The sequence below is a fragment of the Equus przewalskii genome, chromosome 2 (genome assembly GCF_037783145.1).
Source record: "Equus przewalskii isolate Varuska chromosome 2, EquPr2, whole genome shotgun sequence".
NCBI lineage: Eukaryota > Metazoa > Chordata > Mammalia > Perissodactyla > Equidae > Equus > Equus przewalskii.
The window spans coordinates 31,883,751-31,907,025 of NC_091832.1; the positions used below are offsets into that span (position 1 = coordinate 31,883,751).

The following is a 23,275-nucleotide window of genomic DNA, read 5'->3' on the forward strand; positions in this document are numbered from 1 at the left end:
CATTGGGAGGCAGACCTTACGATCCCCACTGCACAGATGGGGAAGCTCATCACCCCTGGAGCTCAGAGAGTCTGTGTCCTCAGCCTGAGGTCACACAGCCTGCAAATGGTCTAGGGCCCTGCAGCCCAGTCCTTTCCTCTAGAGGGCGCTGTGTCCCGGGGCCGCTGCTGCCGGGCTCCGCAGGTTCCGACCCCCAAGCGTGAACCCTAGGATGCTGGACCTTCCGACCCCCAAGCGTGAACCCTAGGATGCTGGACCGAGGAGCAGGCAAATTCCCCCAGAGTGTGGACTGGGTCAGGGTACAGCCTGGATAAAGGTGTTCCCAGCCCTGGCTTCTGTGCCCCGCCCTCTACACACTGATGCTGATCATTCACTGAGCACTTAGGATGTGTCACAACCTAATAAGGCGAGGACGATTATTATCCCCATTTGCAGATAAGGAAACTGGGGCTCTGAGACGGCAAGCAAGCTGTCCCCGGTCATGCCTAGAAAAAGCCGGCACCTGGACTCGAACCTGTTGGTGTTGTCGTGGAGCCCCTCGGCCAGCTGCCTCGCACTGCAGCCCCAGCCCCGCTTTATTCAACCACCTAGGGCCCAACACACGTCTCTTGTTTAACCCAGACTTCTTACTGAGCCTCTGACCTCCCTAAGGATGGCGAAAAGGCTTAGTCCTCTCTGTACCCCTCTAAGGACCCCGGCACACAGCAGGTGCTTAATGTGTGCAGATCCAAGGGTGCTGGCCATGAGGTTAGGCTGGCCAGGGCATAGAAGGTGCCAAGTCTCATCCTCCTGTCCCACAGAGAGATGAACCACGGCCCAAAGACGGAAAGGACTTGTGCACAGTCACCCAGCGAGTCCTGACTAGGTTGGACCTGGAAGCAGGCCAGGCCCTTGCCCGCCCCTCTGCCCTCCAGACCCCCCAGAACGGCTAGCACATGCTGGAGTCGCCAACGCAGCTGCCAAGGTATCGCAGTGTCAATCAATTATTAATTTATGTTAGAAACGAAAAGACAGATGCTTCCACATCACAAACGCAGAGAGGGCCTCGCAGGGTGGGAGGGGGGGCAAAGGGCCAGGGTGAGAAGACGCTCACGGTGCCTCCTCGCCCCTTCTCCTTCCCCCCAAATCGAATGAAGCACAGCAGGGAGAAGCCCAGGGCCGTCTGTCAGCGGGTTCCCAGCCTGCCACCTCAGCCCCCTGAACTCTGAGGAGCCTCATCTCTGTCCCCCGCTTTGCTCGTGTCCCCAGTCTATTGCCCGCACAGCTGTCAGATCCTGTCACTTCCTCAAAACCCTCACTACTCCCATCTCACACCAGGTGAAGCCAAGTCCTGCCTGACTGAGGCCCCCTGCCCTCTGATGGCACCTCCTCCCACTCTCCCCTCGCCCTCCTGCTCCAGCCACACTGGCCTCCTCGCACGTTCCTGCCTCAGGGCCTTTGCTCTGACTGTCTCCTCGCCTGGTACACCCTCCCCCAGGTTTCCACAGGGCTCCCTCTCTCTCTTCCTTCGGGCCTCTGCTCAAACACGGCCTCCTCTGAAAGGCCCCTCCTGGCCCCTCTCCTCCGGCCCGCCCCCTCATCGCCCTTCCTCTGCTCTATTTTTCTTCTCAGCACTGTCACCACCTGACTGGCTCACCAGACGTCAGTCCTAGTCTTGCCCACTAGAAGGAAAGCTCCACTGTAACCCGTTCACAGTCGCATGGCTGGCAAGAGGCTTAGGTGTCAAAGGCACCAGGCTGCAGACCCCCAGGGGCCAGGGACCCCCGGCACCACCCAGCTGAACACCAGAGAGAAGGAGGGGAAGGGTCAGCCGACTTGATGCCCCCGGATCTGAATGTACATCTGCCCCCACTTACCCACCCTCCCGGCCACTCCGCCTCGCTGAGTATCAGAAGCCTCCTCGTCCGTCCAGAAGAGCAGTCCCGGCGTGCCCTCCTCCCAGGGGCTGTGCTCATCCGGTGCGTGAGCTCCCGAAGGCCAGGCCCACCATGCCTGACTCACTTCGGCTCCCCCACCCCCACCGGGGGCCTGGCCCGGTGCCAAGCCCCTGCAGACTTCAATACCAGGCTGTTCAATTAAGGGAGATGACGGATGTCACAGCACTCTGCCAACTGTCACCCAGAAGAACAAACAGAAGCGTACCCTCCTTTTGCGTATCCTGAGAACTGTTTGTTCGCTCATTCATTCATTCATTGCTCCAAGCAATACCCATTTATTGAGCACCTACTACGGGCCAGGCACCGTTCCAGGCCCAGGGAATCTAGTGATGGAGCAGCTCAGTCACGGCCCCTGCTCTCGTGGAGTTTATGGTCTGGCAGGAGAGAGAGAGAGAGATGGTCAAAGATTCAACACCAATTATTTTTAAATTATGACTTTGACAAATGCTGCAAAAGACCAGCCTGTGGAGCTGTCGGTAGCTCAGGGAAAACCTTAAAACTGGAAAATGGGGGCCAGCCTGGTGGCGCAGCGGTTAAGTTTGCACATTCCGATTTGGAGGCCCCGGGTTCGCTGGTTCAGATCCCGGGTGCAGACATGGCACTGCTTGGCACGCCATGCTGTGGTAGGCGTCCCACATATAAAGTAGAGGAAGATGGGCATGGATGTTAGCTCAGGGCCAGCCTTCCTCAGCAAAAAGAGGAGGATTGGTGGTGGATGTTAGCTCAGGGCTAATCTTCCTCAAAAAAAAAAAAAAAAAAGTGGAAAATGGGTGAGAGTTATCCAGGTGATGACTGAGGGGAACAGTGTTCCAGGTAGTTGGATCAGCCAGTGCAAAGCCCCAGTGATTGGAGGAAGCATAGGGAGTGTAAGGGATTGAATGGGCAGAGCAGCTGAAACTGCGAGACTGAGGTGGGTGATGGACGTGAGTCATCTCCACCATCACTGGGCCTTGGGACCGGTGGGTCCTTATCCCGGGAGCAAGAGGAAGTCATAGAGATGTTTTAGAGAAACAACATGATTAGATGCAAAATCCAGTCCCAGGTCACGTTCTCCTAATATTGGTCCACGTGTCTCTCTGTCCCCGTGCGGCCAGAGTTGGCTCAAGTCTCTCAAATTGGAGAATTTAAAGGCACAAGGTCCTCTCCTCCCAGCATCTCATGCCCAGGTGAGAACGTCCACCACCCTCAGGACTGAGCATCCCAAAGGTGTCTAGGTGCCCGCTGCCTGAGGTCTGCCCGCTGGCCGAGGTCTGCTCAACAGCACAGTTGTCACAGAGAATGAAAACCTGCCCAGAAATCCAGGAAACTCGGCACGGCTCCCCCTGTGATCCTAACTGGGAGGCATTACCCCGAGTGAGCAGATTATCAGGATGTGTAATTTCTGGAATAAACACAGCTGTGTTTGTTTCTCCGAGCGGCGCTCCAGACAGCAGCAGCCTGGCCCGCCGCGTGCAGCTGGAGCCTCGCACCTTGGGACGGATGCCGTCGGGCAGCAGAGAAAACGCCCCCCCGAAGGCCACCAGCGGCTGCCATCCAGGCAGATCTGTCTGGAGGCTGATTCAGGGCCCCTCGAGAAGCGGGCAGACAGAGTACAGAGGTGCCACACTCCTGGGAGGGGAAGCGACCGTCGAGAACCCTCCAGGTCTCTTCCCTTCAGGATGAGGGTCGGTCACAATCCGCAGAACAATCTAGGGCAGTTAGCCTAGGAGGTCCATGTGGAAGAACCCTGAGAAGGTCAGAGTCCAGCCTCGGGGCTTTCCAGACAGGGCAAGTGAGGTCCAGGGAAGGGAACGGGAAGAACACGGCAGGGGACACCATACACGCAGCCTCCGCTCTGTGCCAGGCCCAGAAACAGTCCCAGAAACAGCTCAGCTCTGTAGCCGCCGTGCAGCCATGCAGCCTGCAGTCAATCCCAGCTCCATCGCCCAGGAAGCCTGTGACCATGGGCAAGTCACATGTCATCTCTGTGAGCCTCGGTTTCCTCCTCTGTAAAGTGGGTATAATCATTCCTATTCTGCGGGGCTGTCCTGAGGGTGAAGCAGGATTCTGCATGTAGAGGGCTCTTTGCTGTGTCTGGCACATTGTAAGGAGCCCACGAATGATGGCTACTCCTCACTCATTCATTCATTTGTTATTACTGAGCACCTGCTCCGTCCCAGGCACCATGCCGGACACTTGCAAACTAGAGACAAAAGTCCCTGCTGTTATGAAGCTTACCTTCTTACGGGGAGAAAGACGATGACAAAATGCTGCTTTACTTTTGGCATCATTATTATTCCCATTTTACAGAACGGTAAACTGAAGATCAGATGGTTAAGTAAATTTTAAAATTTCCATTATTTATTTTATCCTATCTCATTCTCAAAAGGGCAGAGGCAGATGTTAAATAATTTATCCAAGTCTCTACAGCTAGAAAAGGGAGCCACTGACTTTGAAGGTCTTATCTCCCTCAGAAAGAGTTTCAGTGGTTACAGACATAGCCCCAAGTTCCAGGCTGGCAACTGGCTGTGTGTGACCTCAGGCCGGTGCTGCCCCTTTCTGGGTCTCAGTTTCCCCATATGTCCAGCTCTGATATTTTGCATTCTGGGATGGTCCCCAGGGTGCTGCTTGGGTTGTCTGGGTTCTGTGGAAGAGCTGAGCCCCAGCAGGGTGCCCACAGCCTTTCCCTGGCACCGAGGGGTGAAGAGGTAGGGTAGGACCAGACGCTGAGGAGCCCTCTGGGAGCTGGAAGGCTTTGGGGGGGCAGAGAAGGGGCCAGGAAGCTGCCCTCCCCCGACATGTTCACCCTCCCATAGTCCCCAGCATTCTGGCCCACCTCCCAGCATGTCTGTTACATCCTGGTCCCTCCCTTGGCCAGAGGAGCAGGCTGGGCAGGACTAGCTTGCACCCGGGGTCTGGCTTAATCGAGGCCAGACCCATGCAGCCCCTCCTGGCTGCAGCCTGCCTCTCCCTGCTCTGGATGCCCCCCGACGCCACCCTCCACGGCCATCTTCCTGAGCGCCTCCCTGCCTCTGGTTTCTTCCTTGGCTCCCTACTGCCTCCAGCATCAAGGCCAAACGCCGAAGGCTGTCCCTCAAGGCCTCTGGTACGCGGCTCAGCCTCCTCCGCCAGCCTCTTCTCCCATTTCTCTCCTTCGCACACTTTCATTCACTGTGGCTTCTACAAACCTGCCCCTTTCCGGCCTCTAGGCCTTTGCTCAGGCTGCTGGCTCTGCTAAGAAGGCCCTTCATTCCTTTCACGGTGTGTCACTACCCAGCCAGATACGCCTTTCCTGCCAGCCCAGGCTCGAACTCTTTCCCCTTGCTCTCAACATATTCCATCTTACACACAAGTATGTATTAATCACATCACTGAACATCTCTGAACCTGCTTTTTTTATCTGCAAAACAAGTGTTAGTAACTATTATGCAGGGTTGTCGAGGGGAATAAACGAGAACATGTCAGAAAAGCAGCTAGTATGGTGCCTAGCACTTAATAGGGTCTTAATAGTGGGAGGCTGCTATGAGGACGATGCTGATGATGGAAGAGGAAGAGAAGAGAAAGAGAAAGGAAGGAAGAGATGGAAAAGGAAGGAGACCTTGCCTCCCCCTCTCCAGGGATATAACTCTGAAATTATGACGTCAATTCTGTTTAACTCCTCTCTGTTTCCCCAGCATCCTGGAAGCTTTCATAAATGATTGTTGAATGGATATTCAGATGAATGAGTGGGTGGATGGATGAATGGATGGATGGATGGAAGGACAGAGGGTGAGATTATGGGAAGGAAGGAAGGATGTATGGACAGTTGAATGGAAACAGTTAAGTCTGGAGGAGACTGAGCGTGCTATCCCAGAAGCCTAGCAGCGTAGCATCCCACTGGCAGCTGAGGCTTCTGGGACCAGATGCCAAATCTGTTTCCCCTGGCACCAAGCTCCCGTGCTCCTGGCCAGCATCAGTCTGCTCTCAAGGTTGAGTGAGTGGAAGCTCGGGGCAGCTGATGCCCAGGGGAGTTCCAGTTCTTCCCCCACCTGTCACCAGCCTCCGAGAGCACCGGCCTCTGACAGCAGGGACGTGTCTCCAAAAGTGCGAGCCAAGTCAATGGGAAAATAGGATTTACTTTACAGAAATTCACTTTGGGGGCCAACTTCTCCGGAAGTCCCCAGTGCAGAAACTTTGGCAAATCCACAGTCAAAGGCTTAGAAGGTTTCTCCAAACCTGGGGAGTATGCTGTTTGCCAGCTCTTTCTAAGCCCAGAAACTGGAGAATAAGGAAATATCACAGTCCAGATACCAAAGGGAATCTGAGGGGGAGAAATGCACTCTGGTTTTTGGTGTTTGTTCATTCTTCCATCTATTTATCCACCCAACTATCTAAAACATGCAATCATCCTGCCATTATCCATCTATTTATCTATCCATCCATCCATCCATCCACCCCCATCCAACCATCCAACTGCCATCAACCTGCCCATCATTCACGCAACCATCCAATCCATGCAATTATCATCCATCCAGCCACTCATCCATCCAACCATCAATCACTCCAGCACCCATCCAACCACTCAGCTGCCACCCACCTATCCAACTGTACCCTATCCAGCCAGTATGGTTGAGGATCTCCCATTATGGGTGGGGGAAACCAGACATGATGACACAGTGCACAGTATGGCCTAACCTGGGCAACATAAAAGAGGTACATACAAGGTGCCACCAAGAACACAGAGACCAACAAGGACAGGAGGTTCAACCCTGCACACAGAAGGGGGAGGGACCAGAGAGAGAGGACATGGCAGTCTTCAAACAGGAGGAGACGCAAGCTTGGTCTTAATAAGCAGCAGCAGGAAACAGCCAGAGAGAGAAAGTGAGAAGGGTACCCAGGCAACGTGAAACAGCATGGTGGATTCCAGAAGCCCAAAGGCCTGAGTCCTCATTGCCTCTTGGTTAACTGCGGACCCTGGGCCAGTTCCCAGTTTTCCCAAGTCCACCAGCCTCGACTCCCAGAGAGAAAGGCCCTTGTCTGACTCCATCAGGGAGCGAAGCTGCCATCTGCTGCCCTGGATTGTCCTCTGGTGGCTACAACAGGGGTGAACCCAGAGGGGAGAAAAGTGGGCCCCCAGAGTTTGGTGGGACAGGCCTTGCTGCCAAGCAGACCGGCTGTAGGTCCCAAGCTCACATGTGGCTGTGAGTTACTTAACCTCTGAGTATTTCTTCCGTCTTCCGAAAAGAAGCAGCCACTGAGAGTCCCCTCGCAGGCCCTGGTGAGGACTGGATGAGGTCATACGGGGGAGAACTTGGTCGGCTGTAGGTAACACGGGCTGTTCTTCCCAATCGCTGGCAGTATTCAAGTCCTGCGGTGTGCCAGGCACAGGACTCGAACAGTCTGCCTGTCTCTGAAGTCCAGGATCTTCCCCCATGTCTCCTGCCTCCTCTCTGTCCCTGGACCCAGGCCAAGGGGACATCGGAACCCTTTCAACTCCAGAAGGGGCCGCTCAGAAGGGAGGGCTGAGCTTTGCTGGCATGGCGGGGCTTCCGGGCCGGCTCGGGGACACCCAGCGTCAGGGTCTCCTTGGCAGCTCGGGGGCCTTTCGACTGTGCTCCCCAGAGCTGCAGGAGCTGCCATCTGAGGCCACGGGAAGTGACAGCTGACGCTGATGGGGACAGGCAAGGGGACGTGCCGGCCGGGGCCCTGACTCGAACAGACTCCCTGGGCCACGGCGTTTCGCGGGTTCCAGAAGGGCCCTGCGGGCTCTGGCTGAGGCTGTTCCCAGGCTCTGCCTCCCCCAGAGAGGCGGAGAAGCCCCATTCAGGCGGGACGCATCCCACTGTGCACTAAGCCGCTTTCTCCCCACTTACACGTTTCAGATGCTTTTTGTCCTTCCGGCTTCCCATGGACTCAGGCCAAGTGACAAGTTGGTGCTGTGGACATATGTCGTCGCCATAATGGGAATGTTGACCCCACGCTCTCTCCCTGCTGAGGCCAGGCAGCTTGCACCCCGCCCCAGCGCTTGGCATGCCCTGTTCTCAGCCACACAGGCCTCTTTCCAGCTCCCCCAGTACGATACACACTTGCAAGCCTCCTATTCGATCTTCGCAGATGGCGGCCCGTTGCTGGGAATGCCTGCCTCGCCGGTTCTTCGCCGGGCTCCTCCTTAAGAATCCTCTTAGAAGCCGCCTCTTCCAGGAAGCCTTTCCTAACCCCGCTTGACAGTGGAGGAAACTGAGGCTCAAAGAGGTAAGTGGAAAGGGCCAGGGTCATCCTGTTTTAAGTGTCAGAGCAAGAGGTCCCACGGCATGGCCCGACTCTAGGACTCCGTGCTTTCCACCCCACCGACTCTGCCCTCAAAAGAGAAACCAAAGGAAGCCTTGCTCTCTGCTTTCAGACATGGTAGACGCCTGCAAGAAGGAGCTGATGCTGCTGGATTGTTCTAGAAGGCAGAAACAGGAACCACCGAGGGAAGTTACAGAAAAAGAGACTCCCCATTTCAAGGTTAGAAGACATTTCTCACACCCTCACTGCCTGCGAGCTGTGTGACCATGGGTAAGTCACTTCAGCTCTCTGAACCTCACTTCTCCATCTGTAGCATGGTAGTAACGAGACCCTTGCTATTTCTCTCCCCCAAACACGTAAACTAGAGCTTGTAAACTGCCAGCCAGGGAGCCAAATCCAGCCTGTAAACATGGTTTGGTTTGGCCAGGACTATATTTTAGAACAAACTGAACAAACATTTAAAAATCAGTTTTTGGGGGGGCTGGCCCTGTGGCCGAGTGGTTAAGTTCGCACACTCTGCTTCGGCGGCCCAGGGTTTCACCGGTTGGGATCCTGGGTGCAGACCTAGCACCACTCATCAAGTCTGCTGAGGTGGCGTCCCACATGCCACAACTAGAAGGACCCACAACTAGAATATACAACTATGTACTAGGGGGCTTTGGGAGAAAAAGGGAAAAAAAAGAGAGAAGATTGGCAACAGATGTTAGCTCAGGGCCAATCTTTAAAAATAAATACATAAATAAATAAATAAAAATAAAAAATAAATAAAACTCAGTTTTTCCCTAAACATCAGTACTTTACCCATCAGAGGATCTGGTAAAATAGGACACTGATCCTGGCAACACGGTCAGAAGTGGGTGGGTAGCGCCCGCCTTCTTAAGACAGGACCCGTGCTCTCCCAGGGGCACTGCTGTCTGTCTAACACCCAGCTCACCTCACTCACAACTGGGTCCAGCGTGAGAGTCTGGGGTCTCTGGCCAGGAGCCCTGTGACTTACTCTCTACATGACACTGGCCTTAATTCCTTGATCAGTCAGCAAGGGGAGCCCCATTTCTTGCTCAATGATTTAACACATAAAATTTGACTCTGCCTCGCCCGTTGTCTGCAACGTCTCTTTGGAGGTGATGCTCAGAGCTCAGTGGCCCCCACCCACCCACTTCACCATTTTCACACATTTCCACGTGCTCTGGGCCAACCTGTGGTCCAAACTCAGAACTGAGAGCAGCTGACCAACGCCTTTAGATTTTTAGTTTCCTCCAACGCTTCCCTACTCCCATGGTGGCCCCTGGCCACGATGGGAGTGACAAACCACAGCCACACTGTCACAGGTTCTTTTCTAGTTGAAAGAAGAACACAGTGGCTCCTGGCACAGCCTTCTGATGTGGCTGAAATCATGATCCCCGATTTGCCGATAGAGAAACTGAGGCCCAGAGGCATGACATGACCTGCCCCAGGGTACAGGGGCACCATGGACCCCCCTCCTCCAAATTCACTCCTACCAGCCCAGGGCCGCCTCCCCTGGCTTCAAGCCTCATGCCAGGTCTTGAATAGCTGTGACTCTGGGCTGCTGTTTTTCATTAATTTGTAGGTTCCTTTACTGCACAAACATCTATTTAGCGTCTATCAAGAGGGAGTCTTGTGCCAGGGATGGTTATAAGCGGAGAGTCCCGCCCTCTCTGGGGAGACAGATAACACCGGAAGCCAATGCTGGGAGGTAAGTGCTGGGGGTGGGGCGGGACAGAAGGGAGAGAGTAAGGTGTCTGGCTTCCTGTTACCCACACCTGCATGGACAGTAAACTGCTTGTGGCAGACAGTCTCCAAATACGGCCACGGACACAGCCTGCCAGGCTAAACGCAGCACTAACCTCCCATTCAGCATCGTCTAAATCTAAGACCAACCTGGACCACAGGTTGGCCCAGAGCACGCGGAGACGTGCGCAAACGAAGCGGGTGGGAAGTGGGGACCCAGACCTCTGAGATCACCCCAGAGACAGGTTCAAGACGATGGGCAACGCATAGCCAAATGTTTGGTGTTAAATCATTGAGCAAGAAGCGAGGCTTCCCTTTAACGACTAAACAGAAAAGCAAGCCCAGGGGATTTTCCCTGACCTTGAACCTATAAGGAAGCCCGGATGAATCTGAGCCGGCTTTGTGACTTGCTTTGGCTGCAGAGGTGATGTTTTGCGACAACAGAGCCTCAAGAAGGCTTGCAGCCTCTGCTTCACCCTCTTGGGAGCCGCCTGCCACGCAGAAAAGCTCCGTCTAGACTACCGACTGGTGAGAGAGGGGCCCAGGTTCCAGACATCCCTGCCAGGGCCTCAAAGATGAATGTGAGGCCACGATGGACCTGCCAGCACAACCTAGCTGAGTTCAAACTCATGAGTGATCCCGGCGGGCACCACACGGAGCAGAATAAAGGCCCAGCTGAACCCCAGCCATTGTTGTTTTAAGCCAAGATGTTTTGGGGTGGCTTGTTAGGCAGCGATGGATAACAGATACACTTTCGAGGGGTGGAGCCTGGACGTTTTATAGCTCTGCCCTCCCCTGCCTGGACCCTGGCCTTGGGCACTGAGTCCTGGAGCTGGAAGGGGCCTCCACAATCACGGAGTCCCAGCCCCTCACTTTATAGACGAGGCCGCTGAGGCCCAGGGAGGAGAAGCAACTTACTCCAGGTCACACCAAGGGACGGGCAGATCCAGGAGGCCAACTCGAAGTCGACAGAGGCCGGCAAGGAATGCAAACGTGGGACTCAAGCTGGTGGCGAGTTACCCCCAGTGCCCACGTCTTCTGTCTGAAGAGGCAGCCACCATCCGGCTCCAGCCAACTGTGGCCATGTGGGAACGTGGGCCCAGCGAAGCCAGATTGTCTGACTTTTCACAGAAGCCAGAAACAGGATTTCTCTGGAAAATCTCTTGAGTTTTAAATGTTGGCTGAAAATGCAAATTAGAATGACAAGCTCTGGGCCATTGGGACTGGCCTTGGGCTTCGAGCTTGGTTTGGCCACTGACCTTGGACAAGCGGCGTGATGCCCCCCCAGGCCTCAGTTTCCTCATCTCTAAAGTGGCCCCGCGGCTTCTGCCCACTTATGGAGCTGCTGAGAAAACCGGATGAGCTAATGGATTTGGAAGCACAGGCTACAAACAGCCCTGTGACTGTTCCACGGCCTCAGTTCTCCACGGAGGCGCCCCGTACAACGTAACGACTTAACACCCGATTTGTCTAAGTTAGAACAACATTATTCTGACCATTATGACAGAGATTGCATTTTTATGGCAGGTTTGTGAGTTCCAGAACCCTCCCGCTCGCATTATCTCAGGATGTTGATGGAGTCAGAGGCTGGACGGCTGCCTTGGAGACCCTGCCAGAGCCGGGCCCTTCCTCTGAGCTGGGAGGCACATTCCAGAAGTGGCTCGAGTGGCAGTGAAGAGCATGAGCTCCGGAGCCCCCCAGACCTGGGTTTGAATCCCTGTGTCCCACTCTCAGGTGGTGTCCCCGAGCTAGTCACTCTCTGAGCTGCGGCGTCCACATCCGTAAAATGGGCTAATAACGAAACCGTGTGGTGGGGCCGTCGGAGAGACTGCAGGAGATGACACAGACAGTGCTCTCAGCGGAGCCGCTGGCACGGGAATGGGCGGCTATTGTCATCAGCATGGCATGGAGGTCGGTGCCGGGCAGGCACAGGGCCAAGAAGGAGGCACAGCCACAGAAGATCCTGCCCCTTTCCTGGGATCAGGAGGCCGAACTGGGGTGGAGGGGACGGGGGCGGACAGGGGGCAAGGGGCCTTTGAGGAAAACCTGGATGGGAACCAGAGAGGCAGGCCGGAGGGCCACCCAGCCCCCCACGAGAGTCAGACAGACTCCGAGCTTAACTCTATCTTCGGCTTTTCCCTGCGGTCGAGTGAAGAGGGGCTGGTGGGGAGCCGGAGGCAGAGTCCCCCCAGTAAAATGGCACCCATGTCCCCTACTCTGAATCCAGTTTTCCCATCGGTATCGAGCAATAACAGCCACAGTTAATATTCACTGCGTGCTTATCACACGTGAGGCATGCACTTGGTCAGTCAGCTTCATGGATGAACACATTCATTCCCCACAACCACCCCAAGAGCTAGGAACTATGAGCATCCTCATTTTAGAGAGGAGGGAACGAGGGCTCAGAGAGGTTAAGTAACCGGCCAGATGACACACAGTAAAGGACGGTCTGACTCCAAACACCCTTCTTGTAACCCCCAGGCTTTGCTGCTGCTCGTTGAACAAGAGAAAAAGTGGTCAGCGCTAGGCGAAAGGGCTAAGGACCAAGTCTGGCAAGGAGTGAGGGTGCTGACAGTTCACAGTAATGACAACTAATGAACAGCGGGTCGAGCCGCAGGTCAGGCTGTTCTGCTGGGCACCGTATACAGGATCCCACTGAATCCTCACCAGGAGCCTCCAACAGGCAGCACCTCCAGTTTACAGATTAGGAGACTGAGGCTCAGAGAGGGCATCACCTGCTCAAGGCCACAAAGCAGATAAGGTCTCCTCCCCCAGGGGCTGCAGCAGGGCAACAGATGGCGCCATGGAGCTTGCCTCACAGAGCCCAGGCTAAGGTGGGCTAGGCAAGTCCCCCAGGTGACACAGGGGCTCCAGAGAGACAGGTGTCCCCTCTCCCACTCTACGCAAGGAAGCCGCTTTAAAAGGCCCTAAAACGCTTTCAAGGCAGCCTTATCAGCCTGAGCTGATCCCAATCAAGAAGCTTCCAGGTGCTGTCGCGATCAACGGCCCGCCCCACCCTGGGCTGTGCAAACATTCTCTCCCGCCCTGCCCTCCCCCAGCCCAGCCCGCCTGTTCACCAGCGGGAGGCAGCCTGGCGGTGCGCACGAACTCTGACTGATGTCACTTCATTTCAGTCTTTTCCAGTTTCCCACTGAGGTTTCTCTTCCTCTTTCCCAGGAGTCCCATGTTTTATCTTGGGTCACTGGGAGGCATATCTGCCTGCCGGATGCAAAGACCCGGGCAGTGTGTTAAAAATACGGATCCCGCAGCCTCGTTCCTGACCTACCAAATCTCCAGCCAAGTCAGGCAAGCAGGCCAGGCCACGAGATGGGATGGACCTTGGTCGGAGGGGTGGGCCAGGCCCACCTCCGCCAGGAGGCCGCCCGGATCTCACCCCTCCACCCTCAGAGGGAGCACACTCCCCTGCCTTGCTCAGCCCAGCCAGCTCCACCTGCCCCTTCCTGGAGGGATCTCTCTGCGTGCAGGGGTCCGACCTCCAGTGTAAACTCATAGGTGAGCTCTGGGCAGGCAGAGCTGACCAGCTGCCGGGCCCTGCTGAGAGCCCTGCACCGCTGCCCAGAGAACCCGTCCCGACTGTGGCTGGGAGGCTGATGCAAAGGGGGCCAGAGGCAGGAAAGACACCCGTCCTGAGGGGCACAGGGGCCAGAGCAGGGCAGAAAGGCTGGCAGAGGGGCCAACCGAGGGCTCCAGAGACTGGGAAGCAAGTCCCCACCGTGTGCCTGCATGCAGGCTCCTCGTCACAACTGTTTTGAGAATCTTCTGAAAGCTAAGGCCCCTCTTCCCAGGAAAATCCACATTAACGTCCAACATTCTATTATAATTTCAGGGTGATCACACACGCCCAGAACTAAGGAGGCCCGGGGACCGCAGCTGAGAGCCCCCTAGTGTAAGAGCCCGAGTATTTGCCCCCATGGGGCCCTGGAGAAGGAGGCAGAGACAGCGTCCTGGGTCCGCCACGCTGGCAGGGTTGCCGTCCCAAGGCGCGGGGAAGCTGGGAGCCTGTGCCACGGTTTGGAGGAGACACTGAGGGCTGATCCGTTGCCTGAACAATCCAAATGCCAAAACGGGGGCCACTAGGACACAGCCATCACTGACCACACCCACGGGTGCTCCGAAGAAGGGGACCGCGGAGGAGCCTAGAACAGCGTCTAATGCACACGGCCGTGCGCCTGACACTTTACGGGGGGAAGTCCAGGGAGCCCACGCTCCTCGCCCAGGGCACACGGCGTGCCACGCTGGGACTGGAACCTGGTCTGACGGCCCTGGAGGCTGTGCCTTTTTCTGCCCCACACGCCTGTGAAGGCGGCTGGCCTTGTTCCCACCAAAGCCGGAATCCCTTCTCCCACCCAGCGTCTGACGTGCAGTGGGTACCCGGTGACTCTTTTAAAATATATGCACGGATGGAGGAATGAATGAATAAGTCGACTTGCTTTTGAATTCTACACCATTTGGGTTTTAAATCTAAGCCCTGATTTCCCGGCTAAGACGGATACATGAAAGCAGCTTCCTTTAAAAATGAGAAGCAGAAGAAACAAACATGAAAGGAAAACCAATTCCAAATTAATCCCACTCAAGGTCGCTGGGTCTTAGATAGGTAATGCCCAAGAAGTGGGCCCGGCAGAGGGCTGGGACGGGGGTGGGAGAGACAAGAAGTGAATGGGGGCGGGCAGGCAGGCTCCCCCCATAAAGAAGGGGACTTGTCGAGTGCTTGGCTGCTGCTGGTCCATCTGAACCCCTAGCTCTGGCTGAACTGCTCTGGTCATTGCCTTCCTACATCCTGGACCCCTGCTCACACTAGCCCCTGGCTTCTCCCCAGGCAGAGCTCCTTCATCTCCCGGGCCAGAGGACTCTCTCCTCCATCTCTGCATCATTCTCCTGATACTTACCGCTTAACGCAGCATACTACATTCATTCGTTCGTTCGCTCGACATTCATTCATTCAACGTTCCTTAGCTGACTGTGTCATTCAGTTACTGGGCGTCCCCGTGAGTGGGCTCAGCTCCAGGCACCGGGGACGCCGTGACAAACATGGCAGACAGAAACCTCCTCCCTCCCTCCCAGAGTTTACAGGCTAGAGGGCGAGGTGGGCACTGAAAAAGGAGGCCAGCACATTTCAGGCGACGCCGGGCGTTACGAAGCAAAACAAAGCAGGCGGGAGCGAGAGCGGCCGCACTGGGTCTATTTTAGATGAGGCAATCAGGGAAGGCCTCTGGGGAGGCGGCATCTGGACGGAGCTCTTTTCACCACTACTGTGGACACAAAAGTGAGCCAGATGAGGTCCCTCAGGGAGCTCACAGTCTAGCAGAGAACAGAGAAGCTGGTCTTTTCTAGACTGGGCAAGACGGGGTCTGGCTCATCTAAACATTCCGCACACTAGAAGTCAGTGATCTTTCCAGAGACAAATCTGGCCAGCTCCCTCAGTGGCTCAAGAACCTTCACTGGCTCCCCACTGCCCTCAGCATCAAGTTCAAACTTCCCAGCCTTCCATCCTAGCCCTTCAGGGCCTGCCCTGCGCTCCATTCTCAGCCTCATCCCCCACTGCTGCCCTCGGCACCCATCCCCCTCAGATACACCTAAGGCGGTGCCTCTGTGTCCTTACACATGCCCCTTCTTTTTCCAGGCAAAATCCTCCTCACCCTCTGAGTCCCAAAGTCAACCTTAACTTTTCAGAACACAGCTCGTGAGTGTGACAGGTGGCTGAGAGTTTCATTGCAGGGAGAATGGGTAGTGAGAAAATGAGGCAAAGAATAAAGCCATGAAGACGAAACAACTCTCTTGCAGCCTAAGCCGCCTCTGCTGCCCCAGGTGGGTCCCAGCTTCCTCCTGGTGGTACTCTGGGACACACTTCCCACATCAGATCTTGCCACCTGTTTTCCCTATCGGCGTGTCCCCCGTCGCCCTGCCCACCCCAGGGCCCAGCACCACACCAGCCAGAGAGGAAGCTCCATAAATATTTGGAGATCAAACGCAGAAACGCTCAAAGGAGACCGGTTTTCTCTAGACTTCCACCTCTGGATTCCATCTAGTGGCTGGTCTGTCCCTGGCCTCTTCCCCTGTTGGGCGTGTTCCCTCTCTAAGCGCCCACTCCAGATGCTCGACCTGTGTTTCCCTCGGGGGTCTCACGGTTTAGGGGCGCTACGAAGCTCGTCATCCTATGCCAGGCTTCCCCCCGCCACCCCCAATATATACACCCACTCTCTCCTCTCCCACGTTCCAAAGGCTGGGACTTCCCAGGGCCTCAATGCTCAGGACAGCCTTGTTACTGCAGAGTACGAGGCGGGGGAGGGGCGAGGCGTGGTGGCCGCCCGTCTCTGGGTACGGGGAGCCCCAGGAGCTGGCCTCCACCCCTCCAAGGTTCAGACTTGTTTCCACAGACCGTGCGGCTCCTGGAAGGATCCTGTCTCTTCTGGGATGTGCTACAAGCAGCCCTGCCCAGTCCATCTTCCGCCCCCTAAAGGCCACACACAGTTCCTTGAAGTGGACTTCTCTCACCCCTTTCTGGTCTGCATTTCAGAACCCCCCGGTGAGACAGGCAGGACAGCCTTATGTTCACCCTCTTTTGACGGATGAGGAAACCGAGACCCAGAAAAGGGAAGGAGGGTGCGTGTGACGGAATCCCAAGAGAGAAATTAGACCATTCACACCGGAGAAACTGAGGCCCCTCTAGGAAGGGAGCTGGCCCAGGGTCCCAGCGTAAGTTAGAAGCAAGGCCCCTGAGCTCCACCTCACGCTGTCTCCCCATCCACTTGGCCAGCTCCCTGTAACCCCTGACGGACCAGATCCTCAGTGTCCAGGGCACACTGAAGCAAGGTTTGGGGTGCCCAGTGCACCCCCCCCACCCTGCCCCCAGTGGCTGCCCAAGTGGTCATCTCCTCCTGTGACATCAATAGCTGATGAGCCCTGTGTCCAGGGCCCAGCGTCCAGTCTGGCCAAAGCCCACCAGATTGCAACCATCCCCTGCCAGGGCCATGGGCGGACAGACAAGGCCCTTCTATCTGCCCCACGGTAATTAGAAACACACCCAGCCCTCTTCCAATGAAAGAGGGGCCAATTGTCTTCCCCTCCAGCCGCTGACAGCAACCTAAAAAGCAATATTTATGCCAAGCTCCCCATAATACTGTAAACATCGCAATGCATAGCGGGCCAACGCGTGAGTCATTTCCCCAAAGCCGGAGTTATTAAGTGGTACCTCAGCCCTATTCCAGGGAGCTCTCGCCAGCAGCCAGGCCCCGGGGCTGCCCTCCACACCCACAGCCCGTGGCACCACCGGTGCCCCAGCGGCCCCACTCCGGGAAACCACAGGCAGCCGCCAAACCCGCCAGGAGCCGGAGGACAGCTGCCTCGGTGCCAGAAACTGTGGCTGCCATCCAGCGACACCCCTCCACCCGCTGATCCACAGTTCCTACAGTGCTCATTCCTGAGAGAGAAACTGAAGTTATAGCACGGGGTCCCCCACCGTGCCATTCCCAGGGGCTGCGGCCCCCATGCCTGGTCTGATCGGTTTGTTTGTTTGTTTGTTTGTTTTGAGCTGCAAGAGGGAATGGGGCTTCCCACCACCCCAACGCAGCCCGAGATAGGGGTACACATGCTTCACCCCTCAGCCTGGAGTGGCAGAATCCTGGAAGGGGTCCCCCTGTTTAGGGCCCTGTTTAGGGACAAGAAGATCCAGCAAAATGAACAGAACATAGGCTTCAGAGACCTCAGACCCGGCTTCTATTTTTATCACCCGATGGCCTTGCAGGAGACACTGACTTTTCTGGGCCCCGGTTTCCCCATCTATTAAGAGGAAGTAGGAATCGTACCCACCTGGCTTCCATGGGAGACTGATTTTGGGGAATCCAACAAAATCGTGGGTGGGAAAGCATTTCATAAAGCCTAAAGTACCTTGTCAACTGTGCAGCACGTTGTAAAGCACAGAGAGCTGCGTAGAGCGCAAACTACTTCATAAACTGTAAAGTGTTCTGAAAACTGTAAAGTGCAGTAAACACGAGAACCATTATTCATATTCATTTCTTGCCCTGCAAGCTCGGCCATTTCTGGTGGACACACCCAGACCCCACTAACTTTCCCAGAGCAAGCTGGCTCGGGAGACCTGGCAGCCACCCCGTCTCCGTGGGGTTCCGGAGGGACCAACACGCGAGGCCACGGAGAGAGGGCCCAGAGACCCTGGCCAAAGCCAACACATGGCAAGAGCATCTGGTCTGGCCCTGGCGGCAGCTGGAGAGTTCCCGGGGCTCCGGCGGCCACGCTGAGCTCTGCCGCCAGAGGGGCGGTGGCCGGCAGGGGTGCCCGGAGACTCCGCGCAGCGGAGAGATGCCCACCGACCCATCCCCCCTAGTCCTCTCGGGGAGGGGACCCCATTGTACGCCGCAGGCGATGGGCAGGCACCGGCGCGGGGGGCTGGCGCGCTCACTTCCACTCTGCCAGTCCCCGCTCTTCGGGGCGCCGACCCCTTCCCGGGGGCGCGGACCGGGAGCCCCCACCCGGCCGGCGCGGTGCCTCCCTCCCGCTGCTCCCTGCCAAACTTTCCAGCCCCGACTGCGGCCGGGCACCCCGGCCGGCGCCCCTCCACTCGGCGCCGCGCAAGGCCCAGCCGCGCGAAGGGGGTGCCCGGGCCCAGGCGGCGAGCGCGCGTGGGCAGCCCCCGGCCCTGGGCGGCGCTCGCCGGGCTGGCTACAAAGCCTCGGCAAGATGGTCCCTCGCCTCCTCCTGGCACAGTCAATCAGCGTCCGCCGCTCCCCGGGCGCCCGCGGGGCCCGCGCCCCCCGCCGCGGCCGGACACACCTCCCCGCGGCCACCTGCGCCCGGCGCGAGCCCCCGGGCAAACTTTGCGGGCCGCGGGGCGGAGGTGGGCGCCGCCGGCCGCCGCGCCCGGCCGCTCCCCGCCCCCATCGCCGCCCGCCCGCTCACCTTCCACGGCGGCGAGCAGCGGCAGCAGCAGCAGCGCGGCCCCCAGCCTCCGCAGGGCCATGGCTGCGCTTCCCGGGGCCTCGGGCCGCGGCGCCGCGGGGGCCCGGGCGGCCCGGGCGGGAGCGCGCGCCCCGGGCTCGGGGGGCCGGGGGGAGCGGCGAGGCGCGGCGCACACACAGCCGCCGCCACCGCGCAGCCAGCAGAATGAGCCATCCAGCCCGGGCAGAACGGGGACCCGGGCTCCGCCAGCGCCGGGCACGGCCCACCTGAGCCACGGGAGCGGGGGGAGCCCGGCCGGGCCGCCGCCCCCCGCGTGCGCCCGGGACCCCGGCGGGCCGCGCGCGCCCCCAGAGCCCCAGCCCCCCGCTTCCGCAGGGCCACCCGGGGGCCACGCGGGCGCCGGAGCGCGGAACCCACGCGCGCCCCGGGCGACGGAGCCCCAGGTCTCCCCCCGCGCAGCAGTGGTCTCTCCCGGCGCTGTGGCTCCTCCAGATAAAGCAGCGATTTCAGCCCAAATGTTTCTGAATTTTTATTGAATGCTGCAAAGCCGGAGAGCGTCTGGCGCGGCTGACAGGGGCAGGGAGCGGGGACCCGGGGGGAGGACTGGGAAGGGGCTGCCCAAAGCGGGGGGCTGGCCTTACCTGTCAGGGCCGGGAGTGCCACCCCCTCGCCTCAGCCCTGCCACCCGGGTCCCTGCGGCTCCGAAAGGGACCGAACTGCAATGAATGAAAAAAAAAGGCGGGGGTGGGGGGGGGGGAAGATGGGAACAAAACGGGCGGCTTTCCCAGGCGCTGGGGCTGGGCTGGGGCCTCCGCCTGGGAGAGCGGGCCTTGGCGCGGGCACGAGGGCCTGGGGGGGGTCACTCCGGTGGAGGTGGGCCGGGCCCTGGCAGGCAGACCCCGGGCCTACCCTCCTTGCCTTGTTCTGAGCGAGCCCACCAGCCCCTCCCTGCGCAGCCTTCTAACTGTACGTTGTATTTCCTCTCTGTTCATCTTGTTCCCCATGCAGTTTGGGGGTGGCGCAGGCCAATGGGGGGCATCTGAGGAAGCCCCTTCCCCCCCTTGGAATGGACCTGTCTGTGCAGCCATGGTTTTGTGCATGGCTGTCCCTTCCGGGCAGACGCTACCCCTCGTTCCATCCCTGTGGGCCCAGCCCTGCTCTGACGGCCTTCATCACCATCATCATTAACAGGCTTCGCTGAGGCCGGATGGTGGGCGGGCTGCAGGGGGCCTTCGGGACTGACCCGGCCAGCCAGGGCCCTTGGCCTTTAGAAGCCATACTGCTGACAAACAAGACTTAGCCAGAAGCTTCTTGCTCTGTGGAGTGGGTGTAAGAGCCCAGTGGAGGTACAGATAGTTTAAATTCAGCCTATGCCACCAAGACCTCTCCTGTCCCTTTGTCCCACGAATGACCAAAATGTCCCAGCAGTCCCCTCCCTTCAGGGCCCACCCTACCGTCCATACCAAGAAAAGGGCACCACAGGCTCTGAAACCCCCAACTAAGGTTTGGAAAATTGGGTCATCTTTTGAAGCTTGAAGATTCCAGCTGAAATGGGTGTCATCCTGGAAAGCCACCAGGAGGAAGTGGGCCTAGGAAGCTGGGAGAGACTGCCTGGAAAGCAGAAGTGAGCAGAGAGAAAGGAAATGGGGTGAGGCGGATGGGAGATTTTCCCCCTCTTGAGCCTCCAGACTCCTTGACCCGGTCAACATCCGCTGGGGTGGGGCTGGCCTTTATTTCCAGTCCCTGCTTGTCAGACTCTCCAGGGAACCCAGGGTTTGAGAACCCCTGAGCTTGGCCCGTCCTGGGGCAAGACTCCCTTTCCTGGACAGAGCGGCCACAGGCCATTGCCCTCACCAGTGCCAACATCCAGGTGCCCCGCCCCTTCCCAATTCAAGATGGGTTTCTTGAGCGCCTGTTATGCACTGGGTAGATTTAGTTCTTTGGACCAGTTTCTATGCCCCAGGCCCTTGTCACCATCACCCGCCCCAGCTGCACCTACCTCCCTTTTTGACTCAAAATAGCAACAGCAGTGGCATTGATTAAGGATCTGGTACCAGCACTAGGCTGACCTTGGTTTGTGCCTTGTTCCCCTCAGTCTTTCAACCCTATGAGGGAGATGCTGACCTTTTCAGATGACGAAACTGAGGACCAGATGAGTAATTTGCCCAAGGTCACACAGCACACAGCAGTCAGAGCCAGGAATCAACCCCAGGCCTGTCCAACCCCAGCGCCAATTCCCCTTGTGCCTTTCCTAGACGCATAGAGCTCAGGGAGTCATTTGTCAAACTTCCCACATCCCATTTCACAGATAAGAAAACCGAGGCCAAAAGAAGGAAGCAACACCCTCAACGTTATGTAACTAAATAGACATCAGTCCAGGGCCTTTAACTGGCTGAAAAGAAAAGTAGTGATAACAATAGAGTAAGGCCCCTTCTCTCCCGTCTTTTTCTCCCCAAATGTGAATTTGTGCCCCATTTGGGATCCCAAGGGATGGCTGGGTTTTGTAGTCTGGCCAGGCCCGTCCTCACTGGTCTCTGTGGCAGTGCCTTTGTCCCAGCTGTGTGCTCCACCTGGTTGCCCTCTCCACTCTAATGTCTTGGATTGCCCCCCCCCAACTCCATCCCCCCCCCCAAGAGCTTTAATTGACTTTGGTCTCACCCCTGCCTCAGACCATTTGCACCTATTATCTGTTTCCTGAAAGATGGTCAGTCCGTGTTTGTTTGTTTCTAATTTGCATCTTATCTCTACACCCCTGCAGACTGTGAGCGGCCTGACGGGACACCGCTCGACCCCTGGGGCAGGCGGCCCCAGAGAGCATCTGACCCCGTCCCCTCCTCAGTGGAGGAAGAGGCGCCTTAAGCTTCATTTGTCTAATGACAACAGCTCCTCGCATTTGCCATCACACTGTAACAGTTTACAAAGCAGCGTTCACACCCGTCAGCTCCACGATGCTCACACAGCCAGCCCATCCTGCCAGGCGGCCAGCAGCAGCGGGAGCTCCTTCTTTCGGAAGGGGAAATCGGGGCTCAGAGAGGGAAAAAAGGACTTGCCCAAGGACACACACAGCAGGTTTTAGGGAGGTGCAGCTGGAACTAGGCTTCAGTGACCTGATTGGTCCAAGTCTCTTTCAATCACATTTGATTAACAAACATTAAGTGGGCACTTCCCACATGCCAGACCCTGGGGAGGCAGAGACACAGCCACGGACCTGCCCAACAAGGCCCTGCTCTTCCAGAACCTGTGTTCTGCTGTAAGACCTCTATATGGACGAGATAATTAAGACACTGGTGAATGCAAGGAAGACAGTGCGCAGGGTGATGGCACAGTGGGTGACTGAGGGGAGGGGCTTCCAGCCAGGGGATCAGAGAAGGCCTCTTTGAAGGGGGAACGTGACAGCTGAAAGCTGAACAATGAGGAGTCCGCCACACAAGATTGCCGAAAGAGTTCCAGACGGAAGGAAGGAACAGCAGATGCAAAGGCCCTGAGGTGGGAATGCGCTGGGTACCCTGGAGGAGTAGGAGCTGAGGGGTGGCGAGCACCTGGAGTGTGGAGATCAGGTCGTAGAGGAGGAAGATGGATTGTATTTTGAGCACAATGGGGAGCCATGGAGGATCGTAAGTAGAGAATGAATTGATCTGAGGGAGGGGAGGCAGCGTGAGCTTGGTTTAGCAGGGCCTGGGGGCAGCCTGGGTACTAACCTGCCACCATCCTCCTGGCCTATGGGGCTGGCCTGGCCTCTATACCCCTAGACTGAGACTCCAGGGTATGTCCCAGCCCTCTCTTAACTCACTGTGTGACCTTAGGCAGGGCACTCACCCTCTCTGGGCCCCACTTGCCACGAATGCAAAATGAGGGCCCCAGCCAAGGTGGTTTCTCTGAGGCCACTTTGAGACCTGACTCACTCATTGTGGTGGATTCAGTGGGGACAGCAGGACCTGTATCCTCATCTCAGCCATATCAAGGGATGCCAATGAGTTCGGGACCCCCTCGGCCTTTCCTGAGGCCTTCCTCCTGGCGGGGGGTGGGGGGGGGGAGATGCTTGTGTTATGCTGAGTGACAGAGCCTGGAGGCCACCTCGCAGTGTGCCTGGGTCTCCGACCCCATCCCAGTGCCCCTTCCCTGCCCAGTGCGGGACTGATGGGGGCACACGGCCAGCTGTGGATCAGATCACACCTGGAGCCAGTGCCAGGCCAGGGGCACTTTCTCAGTAGAGACCTGGCTCAGGTCTCGTTCTGCCACGGGTTTGCTGTGTGTTCTCAGATAGGCCCCTTCCCCTCTCTGGGCCTGCACTGGAATGAAGCTCATGGACCAAGCACCATATACAAGCCCCAGAGGGAACTTTTGATTTTCTAATAGCTGCATTAAAAAAGTAAAAAGAAACAGGTGAAGTTAATTTTAATATGTTTATTTAT

General features: G+C 57.2%; 1 protein-coding gene across 6 annotated transcripts in view; it reads right to left on the reverse strand.

The window, feature by feature from the left end:
- Positions 1 to 19,609, reverse strand: part of EPHB2 (EPH receptor B2) — a 181,088-nt gene extending 161,479 nt beyond the window's left edge. For 4 of the 6 annotated variants that reach the window (XM_070598691.1, XM_070598681.1, XM_070598653.1 and 1 more), the window contains exon 1: positions 18,864 to 19,067. In XM_070598691.1, coding sequence (XP_070454792.1) covers positions 18,864 to 18,924 — 61 coding nt within the window. In that variant the 5' untranslated portion in view covers positions 18,925 to 19,067. Of the gene's footprint in view, positions 1 to 18,863; positions 19,068 to 19,504 lie in introns of those variants that run through there. The other 2 variants (XM_070598671.1, XM_070598661.1) reach the window with 2 other exon arrangements.
- Between the last annotated feature and the right edge of the window lie 3,666 nt (positions 19,610 to 23,275).